At 38.5% G+C, this 19,917-nt stretch overlaps 1 protein-coding gene across 1 annotated transcript in view; it reads right to left on the bottom strand.

Annotated features, from left to right (window-relative positions):
* Positions 1 to 13,663, bottom strand: part of TMEM30A (transmembrane protein 30A) — a 38,174-nt gene extending 24,511 nt beyond the window's left edge. The window contains 2 exon segments of the mRNA XM_059177259.1: positions 13,129 to 13,476; positions 13,478 to 13,663. Coding sequence (XP_059033242.1) covers positions 13,129 to 13,476; positions 13,478 to 13,648 — 519 coding nt within the window. The 5' untranslated portion in view covers positions 13,649 to 13,663.
* Positions 13,664 to 19,917: the final 6,254 nt, after the last annotated feature.

Below are 19,917 nucleotides of genomic sequence, written 5' to 3'. Positions count from 1 at the left end.
GGAGGAAAAGTACATTATATATTTTTTAAAAATAAGTTAAAAAAACTTTTTCAAAACTAAACATAATCATATATAATCTGAGACCTGAGAACTTAGAACAATAGCCAGCTTAGTATATTGATGAACAATGCTATTAGATGCTATAATCTTATAATCATTCTTAAATAAGTTTCATTTAATTTTAGAAATTAAACTACAAATCTATGTATCTGATGGTTGGCCGATCTATGGCTTCCAATTTTTCAGAACTAATATGTATACAACAGCACTTCTTTTTTTCTTTTTAAAGATTTTATTTATTTATTTATTTGACGGGCAGAGGTCACAAGTAGGCAGGGAGGCAGGCAGAGAGAGAGAGAGGTGGAAGCAGGCTCCCCGCTGAGCAGAGTCAGATGTGGGGGGGGGGGGGGCGCTCAATTCCAGGACCCTAAGACCATGACCTAAGCCGAAGGCAGAGACTTTAACCCACTGAGACACCCAGGCGCTCCTACTTCTTTTTAAAATAAACCTCAAAAAGGGGCACCTGGGTGGCTCATTTGTTAAGTGTCTGCCTTCGGCTCAGGTCATGATCCCAGAATCCTAGGATCAAGCCCCATGTTGGGCTCCCTGCTCAGCAGGAAGCCTGCTTCTTCCTCTCCCACTCCCACTACACCTGCTTGTGCTCCCTCTCTCGCTGTGTCTCTGTCTGTCAAATAAATAAAATCTTTTTTTAAAATAAAATAAATAATAAACCTCAAAAAAAGCCTGTGTTTGTGTATAGGAGAAGGGGATGTATTTCATGCCATTTTTAAAATCATGTACTCCCCCCTCCTTTGCTGCAACATTTGCCAATTAACCTGTTTGCTGAATTTTCAACATTCTCTAGATGACTGTTCAACTGGCAAATTTGTTTTACCTATAGACATGGGTGGCTATCATATTAATACAAGTTTCATCTTGTACTCTGTAACACTTTCCTTGGCTAATTTCAGTAACTCCTTGAGACAATACCATTCAGATGATCAATAAACTCAGTAAACTGTTTTAAAATTTCTTGATTGTACTCATTCAATTTAGTTAATTTGTTCATTAAAACATCTTATCCCCTATTAAATGCCAAATATTGTGCTATAGGATAGGAATACATAATGGAAAAACACATTGTTCGTACTACAAAAGAATTTACAGGCTAGTGAAAGTAAAATCATGTTAATAATTACCAGATATAATTTGATAATGTTATAAAAAGCCATAAGCTAGTACTTATGGGACCAGAGAAGCACTTATATCAGGTGGGGAAAGGGAGGAATCAGGGAACATTTTCCATAGTGTTGACAGGAATGAAATTTGAAACAAATGGAAGAATAAGAAAAGGACGGACAATTTAGGTAGATCTGGCAGCATGCCACATTCCAGAAACTATAGTAGTTTTCTTTTTTTTATTTTTATTTTTTTTAAGATTTTATTTATTTATTCGACAGAGAGAGATTACAAGTAGGCAGAGAGGCAGGCAGAGAGAGAGGAGGAAGCAGGCTCCCTGCTGAGCCGAGAGCCCGATGCGGGACTCGATTCCAGGACCCTGAGATCATGACCTGAGCCGAAGGCAGCGGCTTAACCCACTGAGCCACCCAGGCGCCCCACTATAGTAGTTTTCTATGGCTAGAGCAAACAGTAAGGGAGTGGTAGGAGGTAAGGCTAAAGAAGCAGAAAAGTAGCCTACCTTGAAGAAAAATACATTCCACGTTAAGGGATTTGAACATAAGCCTGAATAGTAGAAGCCACAGGAAAAATTTTAAGTGAGAAATTTTAAGCAAGAAAATCACAGAACTTAGTGCCTAGAGATAGGATAATGATAATCAAGTTTAGTTTGAATTCCAGGATTTCTGATGTGAAAAGCCATGTGGATGTGGGGCGCCTGGGTGGCTCAGTGGGTTAAAGCCTCTGCCTTGGGCTCAGGTCATGATCTCAGGGTTCTGGGTTCTTTGCTCAGCAGGGAGCCTGCTTCCCTTCCTCTCTCTCTGCTTGCCTCTCTGCCTACTTGTAATCTCTGTCAAATAAATAAATAAAATCTTAAAAAAAAAAAAGAAAAACAGCACATGTGGATGGTGACGGTACTCACTGTAGGACAGGTTCATCACTGCTTCTTCTATTATGAAATGCATCATGTAATTCCAAGGTCAGCTCTCAGTCCTCCCTTTATATGAACTCTAATAAGCAGGAACACTGGGCATAATTGTTCACAGGCTTTTTCCTAAAACTGGTTTCCAGGACACCGAGTTTACCTTGTTTTTCTCCCACCTAACTGGCTGCTCCTTTCTAATCTCCTTTGCTGTTCCTCCTCCTCTCCCCAGCCTCCACAAACACTGGAGTGACTGGGCTGTCTAGATGCTCTCACTTTTCTCTGACCTGTAACCACTCTCTTGACTTCATTCCACTTTATGTCTTTATAAATCATCTATGCTGATTAACCCTCAAAATTTACAACCCAAGTCTCTACCTTCCCCCAGACTCATATATTCAATTGCCTACTCATTATTTCCAATTTGAATGTCTAAAAGTCATCTCATTCTAACAAGTCACCCTCCAAAAGCCCCTAAAACTATACTAAAACACTTCTCCAGCCTTCCCCCATCTCAATAAACTATAACTCCATCCTTCCAATGTAGGTCAAAATATCTTATCTTTTATTCTACAATTTCTTTCACCCCCCAGCATATTTACTACCTGAGAAAATTCCATTAGCTCTATGTTCATAATATATTTTTTATTAAAAAAATTCATTAATCCAACATTTGCCTATGTTTTAACAACTCAAAATACAGTAACTAAACAAAAGAATAAATTTTATACATGATATCTATGTCATAACATATTCTAAATCTAAATGCTTTTTACTGCAACCATTCTACTGTAGCCCCCTAATCTCCTGCTTGAATTATGGCGGCAGACCTTTATCTGGTTTCCCTGCGTAGGACCAAGGAAGGGCAAGCTGCTCCAAGATGGGCCAGTGGTAATAAGGGTCATTTAAGTTAAAAAGCCATCAAAATTCAGCAGATTCAGAAAAAGGTTTTACCTCCCCCTACAACTGCCTAAAAATAATTTAGAGGACCTGCTCCAGGAACAGAGCTATCACCTAAGATAACTATATTATACAATGAACTACATAGGGTCAACAGGGAAGAACCTAGCGAGCCAAGCCTGTTTGATCAGTCTTCTATGTCCCATGGTTTCTGAGTGGCCCAGCAAACGTTTGTTTACCAAGCAATTACAGATCTTCCTGTGAACTACATTCCTTCCCTTTGAAGTAACAGACCCCTACCCTTCTCCTTAGTTCATTATGACATATAAACCTAATTTTGCCTGGTTTTGGAATTTCCATGTCTGTGTGGACTCCCCATATGTACACTATTAAATTTGATTTTCTCCTATTAATCCATCTCATGTCAATTTAATTCTTAGCCCAGCTAGCTAGACACTTTGAAGAAGACAGGGCATTCTTGCTTCCCCATACTTGCTTCTACTTTTATCCTCCAGGTAATATTCTCCTTATCGTGGCCAGAGTGACTTTTTTTTTTTTAAAGATTTTATTTATTTATTTGACAGAAATCACAAGTAGACGCTGAGGCAGGCAGAGAGAGAGAGAGGGAAGCAGGCTCCCTGCCGAGCAGAGAGCCTGATGTAGGACTCGATCCCAGGACCCTGAGATCATGACCTGAGCTGAAGGCAGTGGCTTAACCCACTGAGCCACCCAGGCGCCCCAGAGTGACTCTTTTAACTCCAAGTAAAATCATGTCACCTATGTGTGTGAACATTTTCGGTGGCTTCCAAAATCCTTACAGTGGCCCATGTGCTGTGCAGCCTGATACTTTACCACTCTAACCTCATTTCTTCTATTCTTCTCCACTTCTCACTCTATTCCAGCCACACCAGCCTCTGTTGTTCCTCAAACATCCTAATAAATACACTCTTCAGGACTTTTGCTCTTATTCTTTCTTCTGCCTGGTACATTCTTCCCTCAGTTACCAATATGGCTCATTCCCTGACTTCTTTTAGATCTTTATTCAAGTACCACTTTACTGAAGCCTTCCTATTTTATTTAAAACTGTCAACCGTTCATATTCCCTTCCCTTCATTTTTCTTCATGGCACTTTTCACTATCCAACATACTTCAGATATAGTGAATTAAAGAGCAAGTCAATGAAAGGTAAGAATACATTATCAATAAGTATGGCCCTTCTTTTCACATAGACTGGAAAAAGAGAATACGGACCAGCACCTACAAGAATCAAAACAAGAGGTAAGAGTGCTAGGATGTGAATTCTAGCTATGTGACTAAGAAACGACTTAATCTCAGATTTAATGCCTCTCCCAAAACAAACAAACAAAAAAGGTATAATAACAACATTACCATTGTGTCATTATACCAAATGAATCAAATGACATATGTATGTAAAAACCTTAGCACAGTAAAATCTCAAAGGCAAATTGTTAATATTTTTATTACTAAACAGAATTAAGATAGAACTTCTCATTTTTTTAAGAGGTAAAATTGGAACACTTATATGCTGAACAGAGAAAGAAAAGCGACTGAAGAAAATAAGAGGAAGGTGATGATATTCAAAATTCCTATCAACTTATTTTTTTAAAAAACTTATCAGCAAAGTAATAAAATTGGATTTGCTTTTCACATATAAAAAACATACTGCCTTTTACTGTGAAATCAAGTTCAACTCAATACTATAATCAATATAAAAATGCAATCTATTTTTCCATGTCTAAACTCTTAGCCTTATATCTAGATGACTTAGCTCCCATCCTGTCAATATATTACCACCACACAAATCTTTCTATATATAGCTTTATTTTGCGGAGACTCCTAACATCCTCCAACCTCAATTTCTGTGCTACCTTTCTTCCATAGCTTAAAACTCAATTACTAATTTAGAGAACAAACTGATGATCACCAGAGGTGGGGGTAGGCAGGGGGATGGGGGCAATAGGGGATGGGGATTAAAGAGTACACTTATCACTATGAGCACTGAGTCATGTATAGAATGCTGAATCACTGTACTGTACACCTGAAACTAATATAACACTGTATGTTAACTACAGTGAAATTAAAATAAAAACCTTCATAAAAAAACAAACAAACCTCAATTACCAGCTGAGAATCTTGTTATCAAAATAAAGGCCACATTTCTAGCCTCTAGCTGCCCTTACAGCTAGTGTGTCCTTGTTACTAAGTAAGTGGAGGTAGCACGAGGCAGCTTCCTCAAACCATCTTTAAAAGGCCTACCCCTTTGTTCTTTATCTCTTCTTTCAAACTGCGGCCTGGAAAAGGATGTGACAACAGAGCTCTATCCTTCATTCTGGACTGTTAGCGTCAGTTTCAATCCCTACCAATGACAGAGCAGTAAACTAGACCTAGTAAAACAGTACCTCCACCCTAGCCAGAGACTGTGTTTCTAAGGGATTTTTACATGAGAAGGAAAATATTAATTCCTCATGGTTGAACCCGATCCTAACAGATACACACTGTATCAATCATGTCACTTCCCTAGTTTACATACTCATTATCAAATACTCAAAGTCTATCCACAATCTGGCACTGGCTTATTTGCCCTTACTCCTATATTCTCTATACACCTTTTGATTTTCTGTCACTATACCTTTCCTCATATTAATCTCCTTTCTCGGAATGCCTCCAACTTCCCATTTAGAAGTGTTATTTATCCTTCCAGTTCCAGTTCAAAGCCCACTTCCACCACAAAGCCTCCCGTGGTTATTAAAGACAGATGTAATCTTATCTTCCTTTGAACTATTAAGGCATGTTCTGCTTGTGCCACTCACCTAGCAAGGCTTTGTTTTCCTTTTAGATGTATAATCTCATATCCCCCTAAAGATTCTAGGGTCCTTAAGAAAGACTACTCTCTGCTTAAGGAAAAAAAAAAATTTAAAGAGGCTCCGTTCCCATTTTTCTAATGTTCACTATGTCCACAGCAGCACTTTGCATACAGAGTGTGCAAAATATCAATTAAAACTCTTGAAAATTTTAACTCAGTCTATGAGTTTTTACCACCAAAACCCACTAAATCCTTTATCAGCTAAAATTCAAGGGAAGGGCGCCTGGGTGGCTCAGTGGGTTAAGCCGCTGCCTTCGGCTCAGGTCATGATCTCAGGGTCCTGGGATCGAGTCCCGCATCGGGCTCTCTGCTCAGCAGGGAGCCTGCTTCCTCCTCTCTCTCTGCCTGCCTCTCTGCCTACTTGTGATCTCTATCGAATGGCTAAATAAAATCTTTAAAAAAAAAAAAATAAATAAATAAAAAATAAAATTCAAGGGTAGCCTGACCTAATGTCCAGATTGTAATAAAATCTACTGGATATAAACACAAGATTTGTGAACATGGGAGTGCAGATAACCCTTTCAGATACTAACTTCATTTCCTTTGGATATATACCCAGTAGTGGGACTGTGGGAGCATATGGTAGTTCCTTTGTAAATTTTCTGATGCTCTTCCATAAGGGTTGTACCGATTTATATTCCACTGGAGTTCCCTTTTGTCTACACCTTCACCAGCACTTGTTATCTCTATCTTTTTGTTAAGAGTGGACCTTAAGTATTCTCACTGAAGTGTTTACACCAAATAAATCTTTTTAAAAAAGTTAACTGTGGTAGGTGATGGATGTGTTAAACAGCTTGATTATGGTGATCATTTCACAATGCATACATACATATATCAAACCATCATACACTGAAGACCTTAAAATATACAATTTTTATTTGTTAATTATATATTTCAGTAAAGGTAGGGGGGAAAAGTTCATACTGAAGACAACAGTCCATAACTTATCCTAGAAAGAAAGAAGTTACCAGAGGGAAGAGGAACTAGAGTTCACTCAATTTTAAAAAGTAGTGCTTATTAAATGTCAAAAGCATACAAAGCATAATACAGAATACAATGGTAAACTGTACACATGCCCATTAGCTTAAATACAAAACACAAAGAACCAGAGCTAAAACAGAACAGATGTAGATGACTAGATTAGTTTAAAGGTTATCATAATATTTCTCAACTTTGTTTTGCTACCACTATAATTGTTCCTCTAAATAAAACTGTCCTTTCTCCTTAGTAACTCTAAAAATATATCCTATTCCTCAGAACCAAACTGAATTTAATAAGCTGGGAAAGGAGGAATTTGAAGGACATACAGTTTTCACACTGTATAAGGAGGACTGGAAAATTTCCATTTTTGAATGTAAATCTGCCTTAAAGGAAATCAATATAAGACCTAAACAGGTCACCCAACAAAATGCTGAGTAATAAGGTAAATCACAGTAAGTATTAATTAGATTAAGCTCTAAAAATGGCATTTTAGGGGCGCCTGGGTGGCTCAGTGGGTTAAAGCCTCTGCCTTTGGCTCAGGTCACAATCCCAGGGTCCTGGGATCAAGCCCCACATCGGGCTCTTTGCTAAGCTGGGAGCCTACTTCCTCCTCTCTCTCTCTCTCTCTCTCTCTCTGCCTGCCTCTCTGCCTACTTGTGATCTCTGTCTGTCAAATAAATTAAAAAAAAAAAAATCTTAAAAAAAAAATTATTCCCTTTCTCTCTCTCTCTTAAACAAACAAACAAACAAATAAATAAATAAAATGGCTTTTTAAGTACCCCTTTGAACTAATACTTCCACACTAAAGAATTTATCTGGAATTCTTTCTCCAAAGTAAAAATCTCAAAAGCAATTTTTTAAAGGTTTCTTGAACTTTATCTGACTGTGTAAAGAAATGAAGAATGGTATCACCTGAACCAAGATTAATATGTTTAGCTAAGGCCTTTTTTATCTATGAAATGTGTACAAAGAAGGCTGAACACAAGCAATTATCAGAGATCATTACACCTACCTTGAAAGATTATTGAGAATTATAAAGTTTAAGTTAAAAATTGCTATTTTTGTAACAAATGCTAAATTTGCCAGTATGTTTCTTTAAAACTCTAACTCAAGGGCAGGAAATTCTTTTCTGTAAAGGGCCAGAAAGTAAACACTCTAGGCTTTGCAAACCAAGAAGCAAAGTCGAGGATATTGTAAGGGCCTATTTAGCCAGAGCGATTCTATCCGGTTAAACGGTGATTTTGCTGTTTACGCAAACTTAAACTGACCCTGCCCCTGCATCCCCCCGCACCCCGGAACCTACTTAAAAGCAAGTCCAGAAAACCAGTAAAATATGGTCGACCAGTTCCAGATAACAGAGCCCAAATACAAGTGTGGGTCAGGTCAGGTAGAGATAACAGAGCCTGGATGCAGGGATGAGTCGGCCAGGTGGTGGCATCCAAACAGTGGAGCGTGCATACAGTCTCCCTAGCTACCAAGGAGTGTGGGCCTCGCCTTTTGGGTGCCTTTTGGGCGCCAATTGTGACCAAGGTGATAGGCTATGGGGTGAATTGTAATTCAATTGGCCACCGGTGTGTGACCTAGCATGACCATGCAGCTTTCTCTGTGTGTTGCAATCTCATTGGCCACCTGCGTGTGGCCAGGCTCAACCACATGGCCTTTGCTCTATAAAAGTTAGTCTGTAAGGCAGGGAAGGGTCACCTCTTTGTAAGAGACAGCCCCAGTGGGTCGGTTTGATTCTCAATGCTTGGTGCGAAATAAAGCTTTGCTTGACCTTCGCTTTGTATCAGTCTTGTTCCTTTAATTACGGACCCAACAATATTATGTAGGTTCTTTATATAAAAAGAGAAAACAACTTTGCACAAATTTGTATTGATGAAATTCAAAATATATTAGCATTAGCATACAATCTTCTGGTAACACACGTCTACTAATAAGAATGAAATTATTTTGCGGGTATAACATTTCACGTAACTGGGGTCCAAAGTCAGTGTTTTCTATCATCAAATCAACTGCAAATGTTCATCTATAGAAGCAGTCTCAGTTCCTGAGCTTTGCAAAATGGTCTGGACCAGCCATATTTACTTTGTCATGCCTTGCTCTAAGTACCAAAGTTGCTTGAGAAACAAATTAAAACACAAACAAATTAGAACTCTTAGTTTCTAAGAGTCAGCTTCTAAGCCACTGCAATTCATGTGAATAGGAAAATTTTAAATTTCTTAACATACAATGCCTTATCTTTAACCATTATTTCTACCCAAAAATTTATTCTTCCTTGACTCTTAGCTGTAGGCTAAGTATAAACAAAGAATAATGCTAAATGCAGAAAAGAAATCTAATCCTCTTAAAAACCTTATTACGTAAGATTCTAAGTTATATAGGAATATAACTAGGAAATGAGGAAAACAGAAAGTAAACAGGATTAAATAATTGAGGGCAGTAAATGACATAGTAAGATAAAAGCAGAGGAGAGTTGGGATTTCTTTATCAAACATGTTGTGGGTGGAAAGGGAAGTCCTATTCCATTAAAATTTAATGAAAAAGTTTGCTGAACACTTTTGGCAATATTAATTTAAGGTAAATATTTAGTTTTTAAATTTACTCTGGATATTACTTTGAAAAATGTAGTCATCCGATTCTAAGAATTCACACTGATAAATGCTTTTGTAAAAGTTAAGAATATCTCATTAGCTTTTTGAAGTAAGCTGTATTCGGGTAATAGCTCAGTCTCACCAACAGAGGCCCTAGACTAGAAAATCATTATTTTTGTCATAAAAGGATGTGCCTGACTCCTACAACTGCCAAATTAAAGGAAATTCCTTGCTGCTAATAATAAATGAAGATACTAAACTTTAATGTCAAGTGACATATTAAATATTTAAAATATTTTCGTATGAACGATAAAATTAACAATTTTAGTTTTCTAATAAGTTCACTGAATTAGATGGTAGAAAAACTAAAAACCAACTAAACAAGATATACAGACTTAACAGGATGGGGCTGGAGAGATAATACTGCCAAATATAAGAATTATAATTAAAAATATATTTTTTATAACTTTTTCAGCAGAGTCCAATGTGCTTTACAAGATTAATTTTTTAAAATAATACCCTTAGGGTATAGACCTACTGATTTTTTTGTGCCTAAAATATCTGGACTTCTGATCTTAGCACTCACTCTAAGCTATATTACAAAAGTATTCTTATTTGACAAGTCTCCTCTTGCCTAATAATTAGATGTAATACAGCAATCAAAGTTCCTAAAATTTTCAAAATTGAGAAAATAAGCCAAGTGTGAGAAACTTACAGTGTAGAACTTGGAAAGAACTTGTTATTACCCACTTACTTTTAATAAACCTCAACATATATATACATTTTTAGATTTTTTACTTATTCATTTGAGAGCGAGAGCATGCCAGCAAGAGAGCTCAAGCAGGGAGCAGGGTCAAAGGGAGAGGGAGAATCAGACTCCCCACTGAGCTTTAGAAAGCCCAACAGGGGGCTCAATCCCAGGACCCTGGTATCATGACCTGGTCCACCACAGCACCCCAACCCTCAAAAAATTTTAACCTAAACTAGTAGCTAACAGAGGGTGGAGAGCTTGCAAAAAGAAGCATGTGCATTTTGGGAAAGTTCTCCAGGTTTCTCCAGTATTCCACACCTAATCCAGAACCAATTTTCTGCATAGTCAACAGCCAAATTTTTAAAAATTGCAATTCTGTTTATACAACTGTATTGTCAGTGTTGGTACAAAATTCCTAATTTTAATTTCCTCTGGTTCTAAAGGTGATCCAATCTGAATACACAGCATTTTTTAAAAACCTCATTAAAGCTGGAAGTCATAAATTTTTAGAGCTGAACAGCATATCAGAGATCATCTAGACTGAATTTTTTTGATTCTTCAAGAAAAAGAAACTAAGTCTCAAAAACATACCAAGAATCACAAACTAGAGTAACAGACCTGAGACCTCAACAATACTGCCTTGACTCTTAGTTCCCTTTTAACCATTAGACCAAGGTGCAGGAGACTCCTCAGGCACTTTGATATCAGAATTACATACATGAGAAGTAGTCAAAACATTTCCATTTCAACAACCACTTAGTGTAAAGAACCTTACTTAATTCAGAACCCAAAAGTTTTAAAGGTTTTTTTGTGGTTTTTTTTTTTTTGTAGATTTTATTTATTTATTTGACAGACAGAGATCACAAGTAGTCACAGAGGCAGGCAGAGAGAGAGGAAGGGAAGCAGGCTCCGCGCTGAGCAGAGAGCCCGATGTGGGGCTCGATCCCAGGACCCTGGGATCATGACCTGAGCCAAAGGCAGAGGCCTTAACCCACTGAGCCACTCAGGCGCCCCCAGAACCCAAACGTTTTAAAGTAAATATTTATCTTCATAGTATAGTAAATATTAACAAATTGAGTTCTGATAATTTACTAAATTCCCATAGCATAAAATTCCGAATTACTGCTATTTCCATCTTAATATCTTACGTTTAAGTAAAATGATCCAATTTCTAATGTTAAATTATTTTCTTCTACTTAACTATGCACAACGCAGTTATGATTCCAGCATAGTGTAAAAGATTAAGGCTGGGAATCAAGACATCTAGGTTTCTGCCTCCATTTTACAATACTCTGTTAGCTTAGTAACAAATACCAACCTCTCTGACTCCATTTCTCATCTCCTGACCTGTAAAATAGGTGAATAATGCCTATCTTATAAAATTTGGGAATTAAAAACACTGATTCCCAAATTTTATAAGATAGGCATTATTCACCTATTTTACAGGTGAGAAAACTTGGGCTTAGAGAGATAAAGTTTCCCAATAAACTGAGCTTGTTAGTGGCTGAGCTGGAATTTAACACCAGCTCTGCCTAACACCAACCTAGAGCCCATAGGTCCTTGTGTTACACTGTCTTGCTCATATCCTGACATGTGTGATCCTAGAGTGGTTGAGTGAACAAGCACCCTATTTGCAGGACTATTAGGGAGAGAAAAATGATAAAACAAGTAAGTATACATGCTGGGTAAACATACTGTGGCACTTTCTTCACGTATTAAACCAAAAATGAATTTTTAGCAAAAGATTTAAATACTATGCTATTGATAATATTCTTACCACTATAAACTTAAAAGTGATCATTGTACAATTAAAGGATATATTGATTTTGCTTTTACAAGTTAACACCGCAGATTATGCGTAAAGTAGGTATCTTCACGCCTATTCCGTAATTGAAATAAAATTACTCTGAAAATCCCATTAAATCACATACACAGATTTAAAGTATTTAATAAAATTAGAAAAATGGCATAACCTGATAGAACAGAAGAAATCAAGAGAACTTGATACTAGTTCCTGCCCTTCCAAACAGATAAAAATACCATCTGGTATACCAAAAATGGGGATGTACAGATTTTAGTACCGGACATCTCTACGAAGTATTTACATTCTAGTACCAACCTACCTCCACCACTACAAATAGATGAAGATACTATTATTGCTGTTCTGAAGTCAAGATGCTTCTCCAAGTCTGTCATGTCTTATATCAGTAAAGTGTTCAGTAGATAGTGTACAACTAATTCTGTGTATAGTCTTTGGCTCTCTTTTTAAAATTTAAATTCTATTATTATTAAACGCAGCCTCAAAGTAAAAACTAGAACTGGAGATTCTGGTTATCTTTTATCTCTATCATGCCTTACAACTAAAAGCATTTACTAGCCCAAAATGAAGGGTACTGTACGTACTTCTGTTATGTGTCCTATTATATGATCTGGGAAACTTCTTGACATAAAACCATCAATACCTCTATGACCCTGGCTCCCTTCCCTTAACAATGGCCAACGCGTTAATCTCTGTAATCCCCAACACGGGTAACGACACTCTGACCAAGTCAATTCTCCTGGAGTTACATCTACACAGAACTTCTTTCTCCCCCACTGTGTTTTAACCTCTGCTGGAGGCAAAAAGCCCCACAGAACCACACGAACCGCGCATTAAAGGGACGTTCTTCATCTGACCCACCCCCTGCATTAAACATTCATCCCGTCTGAAGCCCTGGAAATCGCAGGAGGAAACTCGGGAGAAAAACTGCAAAATTCCGGAAACAGACAGAAAGAAACAGGAGAAACAGAGGAAGAGGAAGAAGACGCAGGGGAGGGCAGAGCCAGCCTGTCAACCTCAAGGGAGCTGAGGCTGGAGTAGAGCAGACCGGGAGGACCCCGTTCCCGGGCAGCGCCAACTCCCACGGCCGCTCCCACCCCTCACCTCGATCTCGCGGATGTTGTTGGAGGTGACGAAGATGCCGATGCCAATGGGGATGAAGATGAGGCCGATGATGAAGAAGGTAGGGAGCACCGTGCCAGCCGTGAGGATGGGCTGCCAAGCCGGCAACCGTTGCTGTTTGAAGGCCGTGTTATCCGGTCTCCGGTTCTTAGCGGGGCCCCCGGGAGGACACTGGGGTCCACCATCCACTTCATCCTTCGCGTTATAGTTCATCGCCATCGACCCCCACGGCGCGGCTCCGCGACGCGCAGGTGGACCACCCAGGGGACCCGCCTGCTGACCCTGACAGAAGACGCGCAGGCGCCGCCGCCGCCGCCACCTCCGCTGTAAAGGCGGAAGAGGCGGGACACCCTTCCGCAGACCGCCGCCGACCGGAAGCGGGTGTCGGCTGGGGACGCCAGAGGGAGGGAGAGAGGAAGGAGGGAGAAGACTGAGGACTAGGGGAGGGGAAAAAGGGAGGAGGATGGAGGGGGGAGGGAAAAGGCGGACGCACCCTGACCATCTGCCCTGTGACGACAAAGTGAGGGGCTCAACCCCCGGAGCGTGGAGCAGCGTTGCGCCTGCGCGTCCCTGGGAGCGAGGGGGTTTGGACGCTTACGCAATAGGTGTGTCTTTGCTTCACTCTCCCAAGCTTCTGTCGCCGGTCACCTACCTCCTGCTGTGGTTATCATGGCGACGGCGCTGCTAGGTCACCGGTCTGACTCTCCCGGCCCCCATCACCTTCAACATCCCTGGAGCTGCTGACAGAGAAGGCTTTCTGCTGACTTGGGCGCCAGACAGGTTTTTGTCTTGCCTCGAAACCCTCTCTGAAGGGAATCGGCGCATTTACAAGACCCTGCCAAGAGAGCTTGAGCCTGATGGGATGGCAGTGTTTGCTTGGTTTTCTCTGAAATTTTCTCTAAAAAAAAAAAGCGATTTTCTCTAAAATATTTAAACCTCGACTGAAGGCACAAATGTTAACGTTAAGCAAGATGCGTGGTAGGTGACCCTTGTGAACTAAGTCAAGAATAAATCATGCCAGTTGGTTAACCCCATTATCCTGCCACTTGTTCTCACTTTTCCCCTCCACTAACAGACTTAACGTTACATTTTTAGCTTATTTTCTGTACTCATGTTTCTCTTTTGCACATTGATTTTAGAAGTCTGTTGTAATAAGCTATAGGTCTTTACTACTGATAATCAAAAAACCTCAACGAATTATGGCATCACTATAAAATGAGATGCTATGTAGACAGTTTAAAACTACCAAGTATTTGATGATCCAAGGAGATACTCCTGATATATAAAAAGTAGCTAAATGATGCCAAAGTACTATAGGTATACAGAGTGTAAAGCCCCCAAAAAGTAGTGGCAATCTATTTTTTGCACTCCATATTTTTTGCTCTTTTACCTATTTTCCAAATTTTCTGCAATAAGCATATATTTGTAATTTTTCTTTAAGTTATATACATTTCACATTATATTGGCATCTTTGAAATCCAGGCCAGAGAGTAAATCACATGATAAGAAAACATACCCAAACTTCATTTTCTTTCAGACTTTGTATTTATGCCTTTTGGGTTTTGGTTTTTTTTTTTTTTTTTTTTTCGGTTTATTTTATTTTATTTCTTTTCAGTGTTCCAAAATTCATTTTTTATGCCCACACCCAGTGCTCCATGCAATAGGTGTGCTCTGTAATACAGGCTCACTCAACCCCCACCCTCCTCCCCTCCAAAACCCTCAGTTTATTTCTCAGAGTTCACAGTCTGTCATGGTTTGTCTCCTCTTCTGATTTCTCCCATCTTACTTCTCTCCCATCTCCCAGCGTCCTCCGTGTTATTACTTACGCTCCACAAGTAAGTGAAACTATATGATAATTGACTGTCTCTGCTTGACTTACTTCACTTAGCATAATCTCTTCCAGTCCCATCCATGTGGATATATTTATGCCCTTTGTAAGGTAAACGAAGGAAAGGAAAATGAAGACTGTTTAGGCTTCAGATTTAAAATTAAATATATTTTCAAAATGACTGCAAGTCTCAGGATGTGAGCCAATCAACTATTATCTGGCAGAGAACTGGCTTGCTTGCTTTTGCTCTTCTATGACACCATTATCTTCCCAATTCTTAGCACTGTTAACAAAAGTATTTTTTGTTTTGATCTATGCAAGTTTACTTTCAACCTAGGGCTCAAATGGAAAACATTCATCCATCACAGTTAATGGAGAAGGCATGGAATACTTCCGCTAAGTTCTGTTGGTTCCCAAAAATATAACAATACTGGACATAATGCAAAAATACAAAGCATACGGCAAGTTTTTTTCTCCCTATCTCTAGCTGTATTATCACATCTGCTAAATGTCATAGTTCCTTAAGAGAATTGCTACCTCAGTATTGTGTATAAATGGTCAGTTATTTTGCCCTCAGATTTTTTTTTGTTCTAGGGATCTGAGTGATGGCAATATGTTTATCTGCTTTTTCTTTAGTTTTGTTTGTTCATAAGAAAGATTAACTCCTTATCTCTTTTTTTCTTATTAGAAATTCCATTTTGACTGAAACAGAATTGTAGAACAGAAAGCTTCCTTAGATGCTTCCTTAAAACAAATTTTCAGATGAGTGCCAAGTAGATGAAGAGATTTTTCAATCTCTTGATATCCTTATGGTTCCTTTTACTCTCTGTACTGAACCATCACAATATGCTGCTTTACCGAACTTTTTTTCACATCCACATCATTGTCTCAGGGGACTCAGAATTTTATGCTTTCCTTTTTATACATTGTTTTATGATTGTCCTTACCAGGTAGTTTTTTGTTTTTTGTTTTCATTTAATCTGATGAGGTAGAAATTCTTAAAATGTTATTCAGCATTTCTGGTATAACAAAAGAGAGTGGTCTCACAATGGATTACCAATATATGCATTTTTCACTGTGGTTCCTGGTAGTGACTGGTGTGTGTGTGTGTGTGTGTGTGTTTTGATGATACATGTAGATAATATTTCTCTTGTTCAAATGATTGTTCACTTGCTGATTCCTGGGGAAAGGAGAATTTACACGGCTAAATGATAATAATGCCAACTACCAGGTCAACACAGTAAGAGTGTGCAAAGAATGCATGAGCCCATATATAAAAGTAAATCCAAAATAATAAAGCAGAATGCAGGCCCCATGATCTGAAAAGATGTATATAAATAGCTTTTGGCAGGGTAGTTTTATAATAATTTTTTTTATTTTGTAGCTCAACTGGTGTGTTCAAGCCACCAAACTAGGTAACTAGAAACATTAACGAAAAAATATTACATAACTATTGAGTAACTTAATTAAGAAGAGGAAACTTAAACTGGTCTTTTTACTGTTTGGCCAAAGGGCCACACAGATTTGCTTGTTAGACACCTTTGAGTATTCGGTGCTGCTTAAACTCTCCAGTTTCTAGCCATATTCAAGCCATTTCATTCACAGCTGTAGCATAACATGTTTAGGAAAGCTGAAGAGACCTAAAAAAATGTACCACAGTTTTTGCCAGCTTGAATTTCAGAGAAAGTTCTTAGGAACTGGAAATGTTTTGAATTGTTTTCAGTGACTGGGTAGTATTTTTGCTTGTTTATTTTTGAAGAAAAAAAATTTCTATTCAGTTAATTATGGCAGCTTACTTTAGAGAACTTTGATGGGACTAAATCATATACTTGTTTAATGGAGAAAATTTTTAGGGAAAGAATGATAGAGAATTTGTGTAATAAGTTTAATTTGTTATATTTATTTGCATCAGAGATTGGTTCCAACTGACTTTGAAAAATTACTGCTTTTAAAATTGACCTCTTCCTGTTTTTTTGTTGTGTATTAAACTTTTTCAGTTAGGCATTTAAGAAAATCCTTTTGTTCCCAAATTAAGAAATTATCTGATTAGCCTGAGGTCATTGTTATTGTGATGAAAGTTTTTGCAGGTTCATGAATAATAATCATAGTCAGAAATAAGTCAAACAAGGTATTTTAATGATAGTCTCATAGAGGAAAGAGTAGACAGCCTAAGAACCTGGTTTTGGGGGGAAATTAAGGTTTCTTTTCTCATAATTCCATACTTTCTTTAAATGAAAAAATATAATTCTGATAAGACTTCAGACTTCGTGATTCCCACTGTAGACACTCTCTCAATTGATTATGCCCATGGTGCCGTCAATTATAGATAAGGTCTTTCCTTCAAATAGGATGTTGCCATCTCTAAGTTGACAGCCAACTGACATCTATTATATGTAGATAGTGAAATTATTTTTTAAAGGGGACAGGCAGAGGAAGAGAGACTTACTACTCCATGAGAATAGACACGGGAAAGTAGATCTTTAAAAATGTTTAACCAGGGGTTCATGTGTGGCTCAGTCAGTTAAGTATCTGACTCTTGATCTCAGCTTAGGTCTTATCTCTGGGTCATGAGGTCATGAGTTTAAGCTTCACACTGGGCTCCAAGCTGGGCATGGAGCCTACTTTAAAATTTTTTTTTACATGTTTAACCATTTATAATCACATTTGGACTATTTTTGGATAATACATTTTTATGTTCAAGTTTTAAAATATGGGAAATCTGAGGGGAGGGGAAGGCTGTGGCAGGCATTCCATAATTATTTGGGTTTTTTTAAAACACTTGGGTCACTAATACCTATCAAGTTGTTATTTCTTTAAAATAGCTCTAACGTATTCTTGAAGGATGACTTTCACAAAATGAACTTAAACATGAAAGTCAACTTCTACTGAGCCTGATAAAGGAAACATTTTTTTTTTTTTCCTTCTGGTCAGTGGAACTAAATGTTTATGACAACAAATAACCATGACCTCCTAGACTTCCCTCTGACCAGTGCATGGTGAGGGACAAAGTAGGGGTTCAGCAAACTCTTCCACAACATTTTTATTTTCACTGAATTTTCTGAGAAAAATAATCTACACTCACTGCCTTCAATTCCTAACCCGTCCAACCTACTGCTCCCCTAATTCAGATCCTACTCTACTGAAACTGCCTTGCTAATTCCTACTCATTCTTCAAGATGCAAGACAGTAGTGAATTTGAGGAAACTTTTTTTGTCCCTCAGGCTGTGCTAAGAGTTTCTCTGAGTTCGTGTCCACTTATACATACCTCTATCCTTGCACTTACCGTAATAGAGAAATATGCTTATGTCTGTCTTTTCTACTAGAGAAAGCTTCTCAGGGTCAGAGACTGTTTTTATGGGTCTCTATATTTAAACACCTGGAAAAATGCCAAGGTCTTAAAGACATCCAGCATATCTTGTTGAACTAACCAGACCTACTCTCAACTCCCATTTTAGTGGAAGAGACAACTTGCCAACAAACAATGGAAATATAATGAGGTCAGTGCCATATAAGATGTGTACACAAGGGTTTATAGGAGATGCCACACCTTATCTTCTTTATGATGTCAAAAACTAAACTGTGGGGCGCCTGGGTGGCTCAGTGGGTTAAAGCCTCTGCCTTCGGCTCAGGTCATGATCCCAGGGTCCTGAGATCAAGCCCCGCATCGGGCTCTCTGCTGAGCAGAGAGCCTGCTTCCCTTTCTCTCTGCCTGCCTCTCTAATTGTGATCTCTGTCTGTCAAATAAATAAATAAAATATTTAAAAAAAACCCTAAACTGTGAGGAAATGGGTCCTAAGGTCTGAGTGATATTATGATTCTCCATGCAGGAAAGAATAGGATCAAAAATAAAAGAACATAGAGAAAGTTGAACCATATAAACACTCATTATTGATTCACAAGACTCCATACCTTAGCTGATCATATTCCTTTTCTCAAGATCTTGGGTTGTTTCCCTTTAAACCAAGATCTCTGATATTCCCCATTCTTGAGAGTTAGCTTATACAGTCCATTTGTTCCACTTGTCTACTTGCTACAATACTGCATGTGGAAACAAATGCTTGGCTTCTGTGTGAATTGAAAATGACTGAACACACTTTTCTTGTTAAAATGGCATAGGCCATCTAGTAGTCTGGTGAGGGACCTCTCTTTGCAGAGAGCTGTCTTTCCTTAAGACGGATGATTCTTGAGAATTTTCTTGTTTGATCCAGATACTCTGCATCTAAAATCTTCAGTGGGCACAGAGGTTTCTACAAGGGAAGGATTGGCAGCCAGAACAATTTGGTAAGGAAGAGCTGCCATTGAATACCCTTGCTGAGGTACTTCTAGAGGCGCACCTTTGGGGTTAGGAGTCGGTAATTGGGTGCCCACAAAACACCCTGCCACTTGGACTAAACATATGTCTTGCTGTCAAAGAGGAGAAAGAAATGTACCCTCCAAGCCAGAAAAGTAAAAAATGAAAAACATGATTATGGTTGTGAAAGAAGTCTGTGAAGATTGGAGGAAAGGAGATACAGCAGCTAGAAGAGTGGAAAAGGGCCTCTCCCTAGAAGGAATTACATTGCCGTTTTCAAACATTTATCCAGGATCCTGTATTCACTCTGAGGAATATGCAAGTCCCCTCTTCAGGAAGCTTACAGTCAAACTGGAGAGACAACTTTATACACTAATGCTAATCATTATAGCCAGAATGGGAAAAGAGACTCCTGAAGAGAAAGAAAAAAATAATTCTCCTTAGAGACACTTACCTCTGAAAGAAATGCTGCAAAAAATGCCAGTGGAAATGAAAGGAGAACTGGTTAGCTTAAAAAATTAAAAAAAAAAAAGTGATTTGGGAACTCCAGAGCACTGGGTTCCAGCCATTTCCTGTGGGCAGGTCACTATGCCTGGAACCATGCAGTCAGTGAGGGTTGCCTTGGTTGGAGGCCTCAAAGTTTAGCAACTTT

This window comes from Mustela lutreola, chromosome 6 (genome assembly GCF_030435805.1).
Source record: "Mustela lutreola isolate mMusLut2 chromosome 6, mMusLut2.pri, whole genome shotgun sequence".
In the NCBI taxonomy this organism is placed as follows: Eukaryota; Metazoa; Chordata; class Mammalia; order Carnivora; family Mustelidae; genus Mustela; species Mustela lutreola.
The sequence above is the reverse complement of the archived record's forward strand: the minus strand, read 5'-3'. Positions and strand labels throughout refer to the sequence as shown.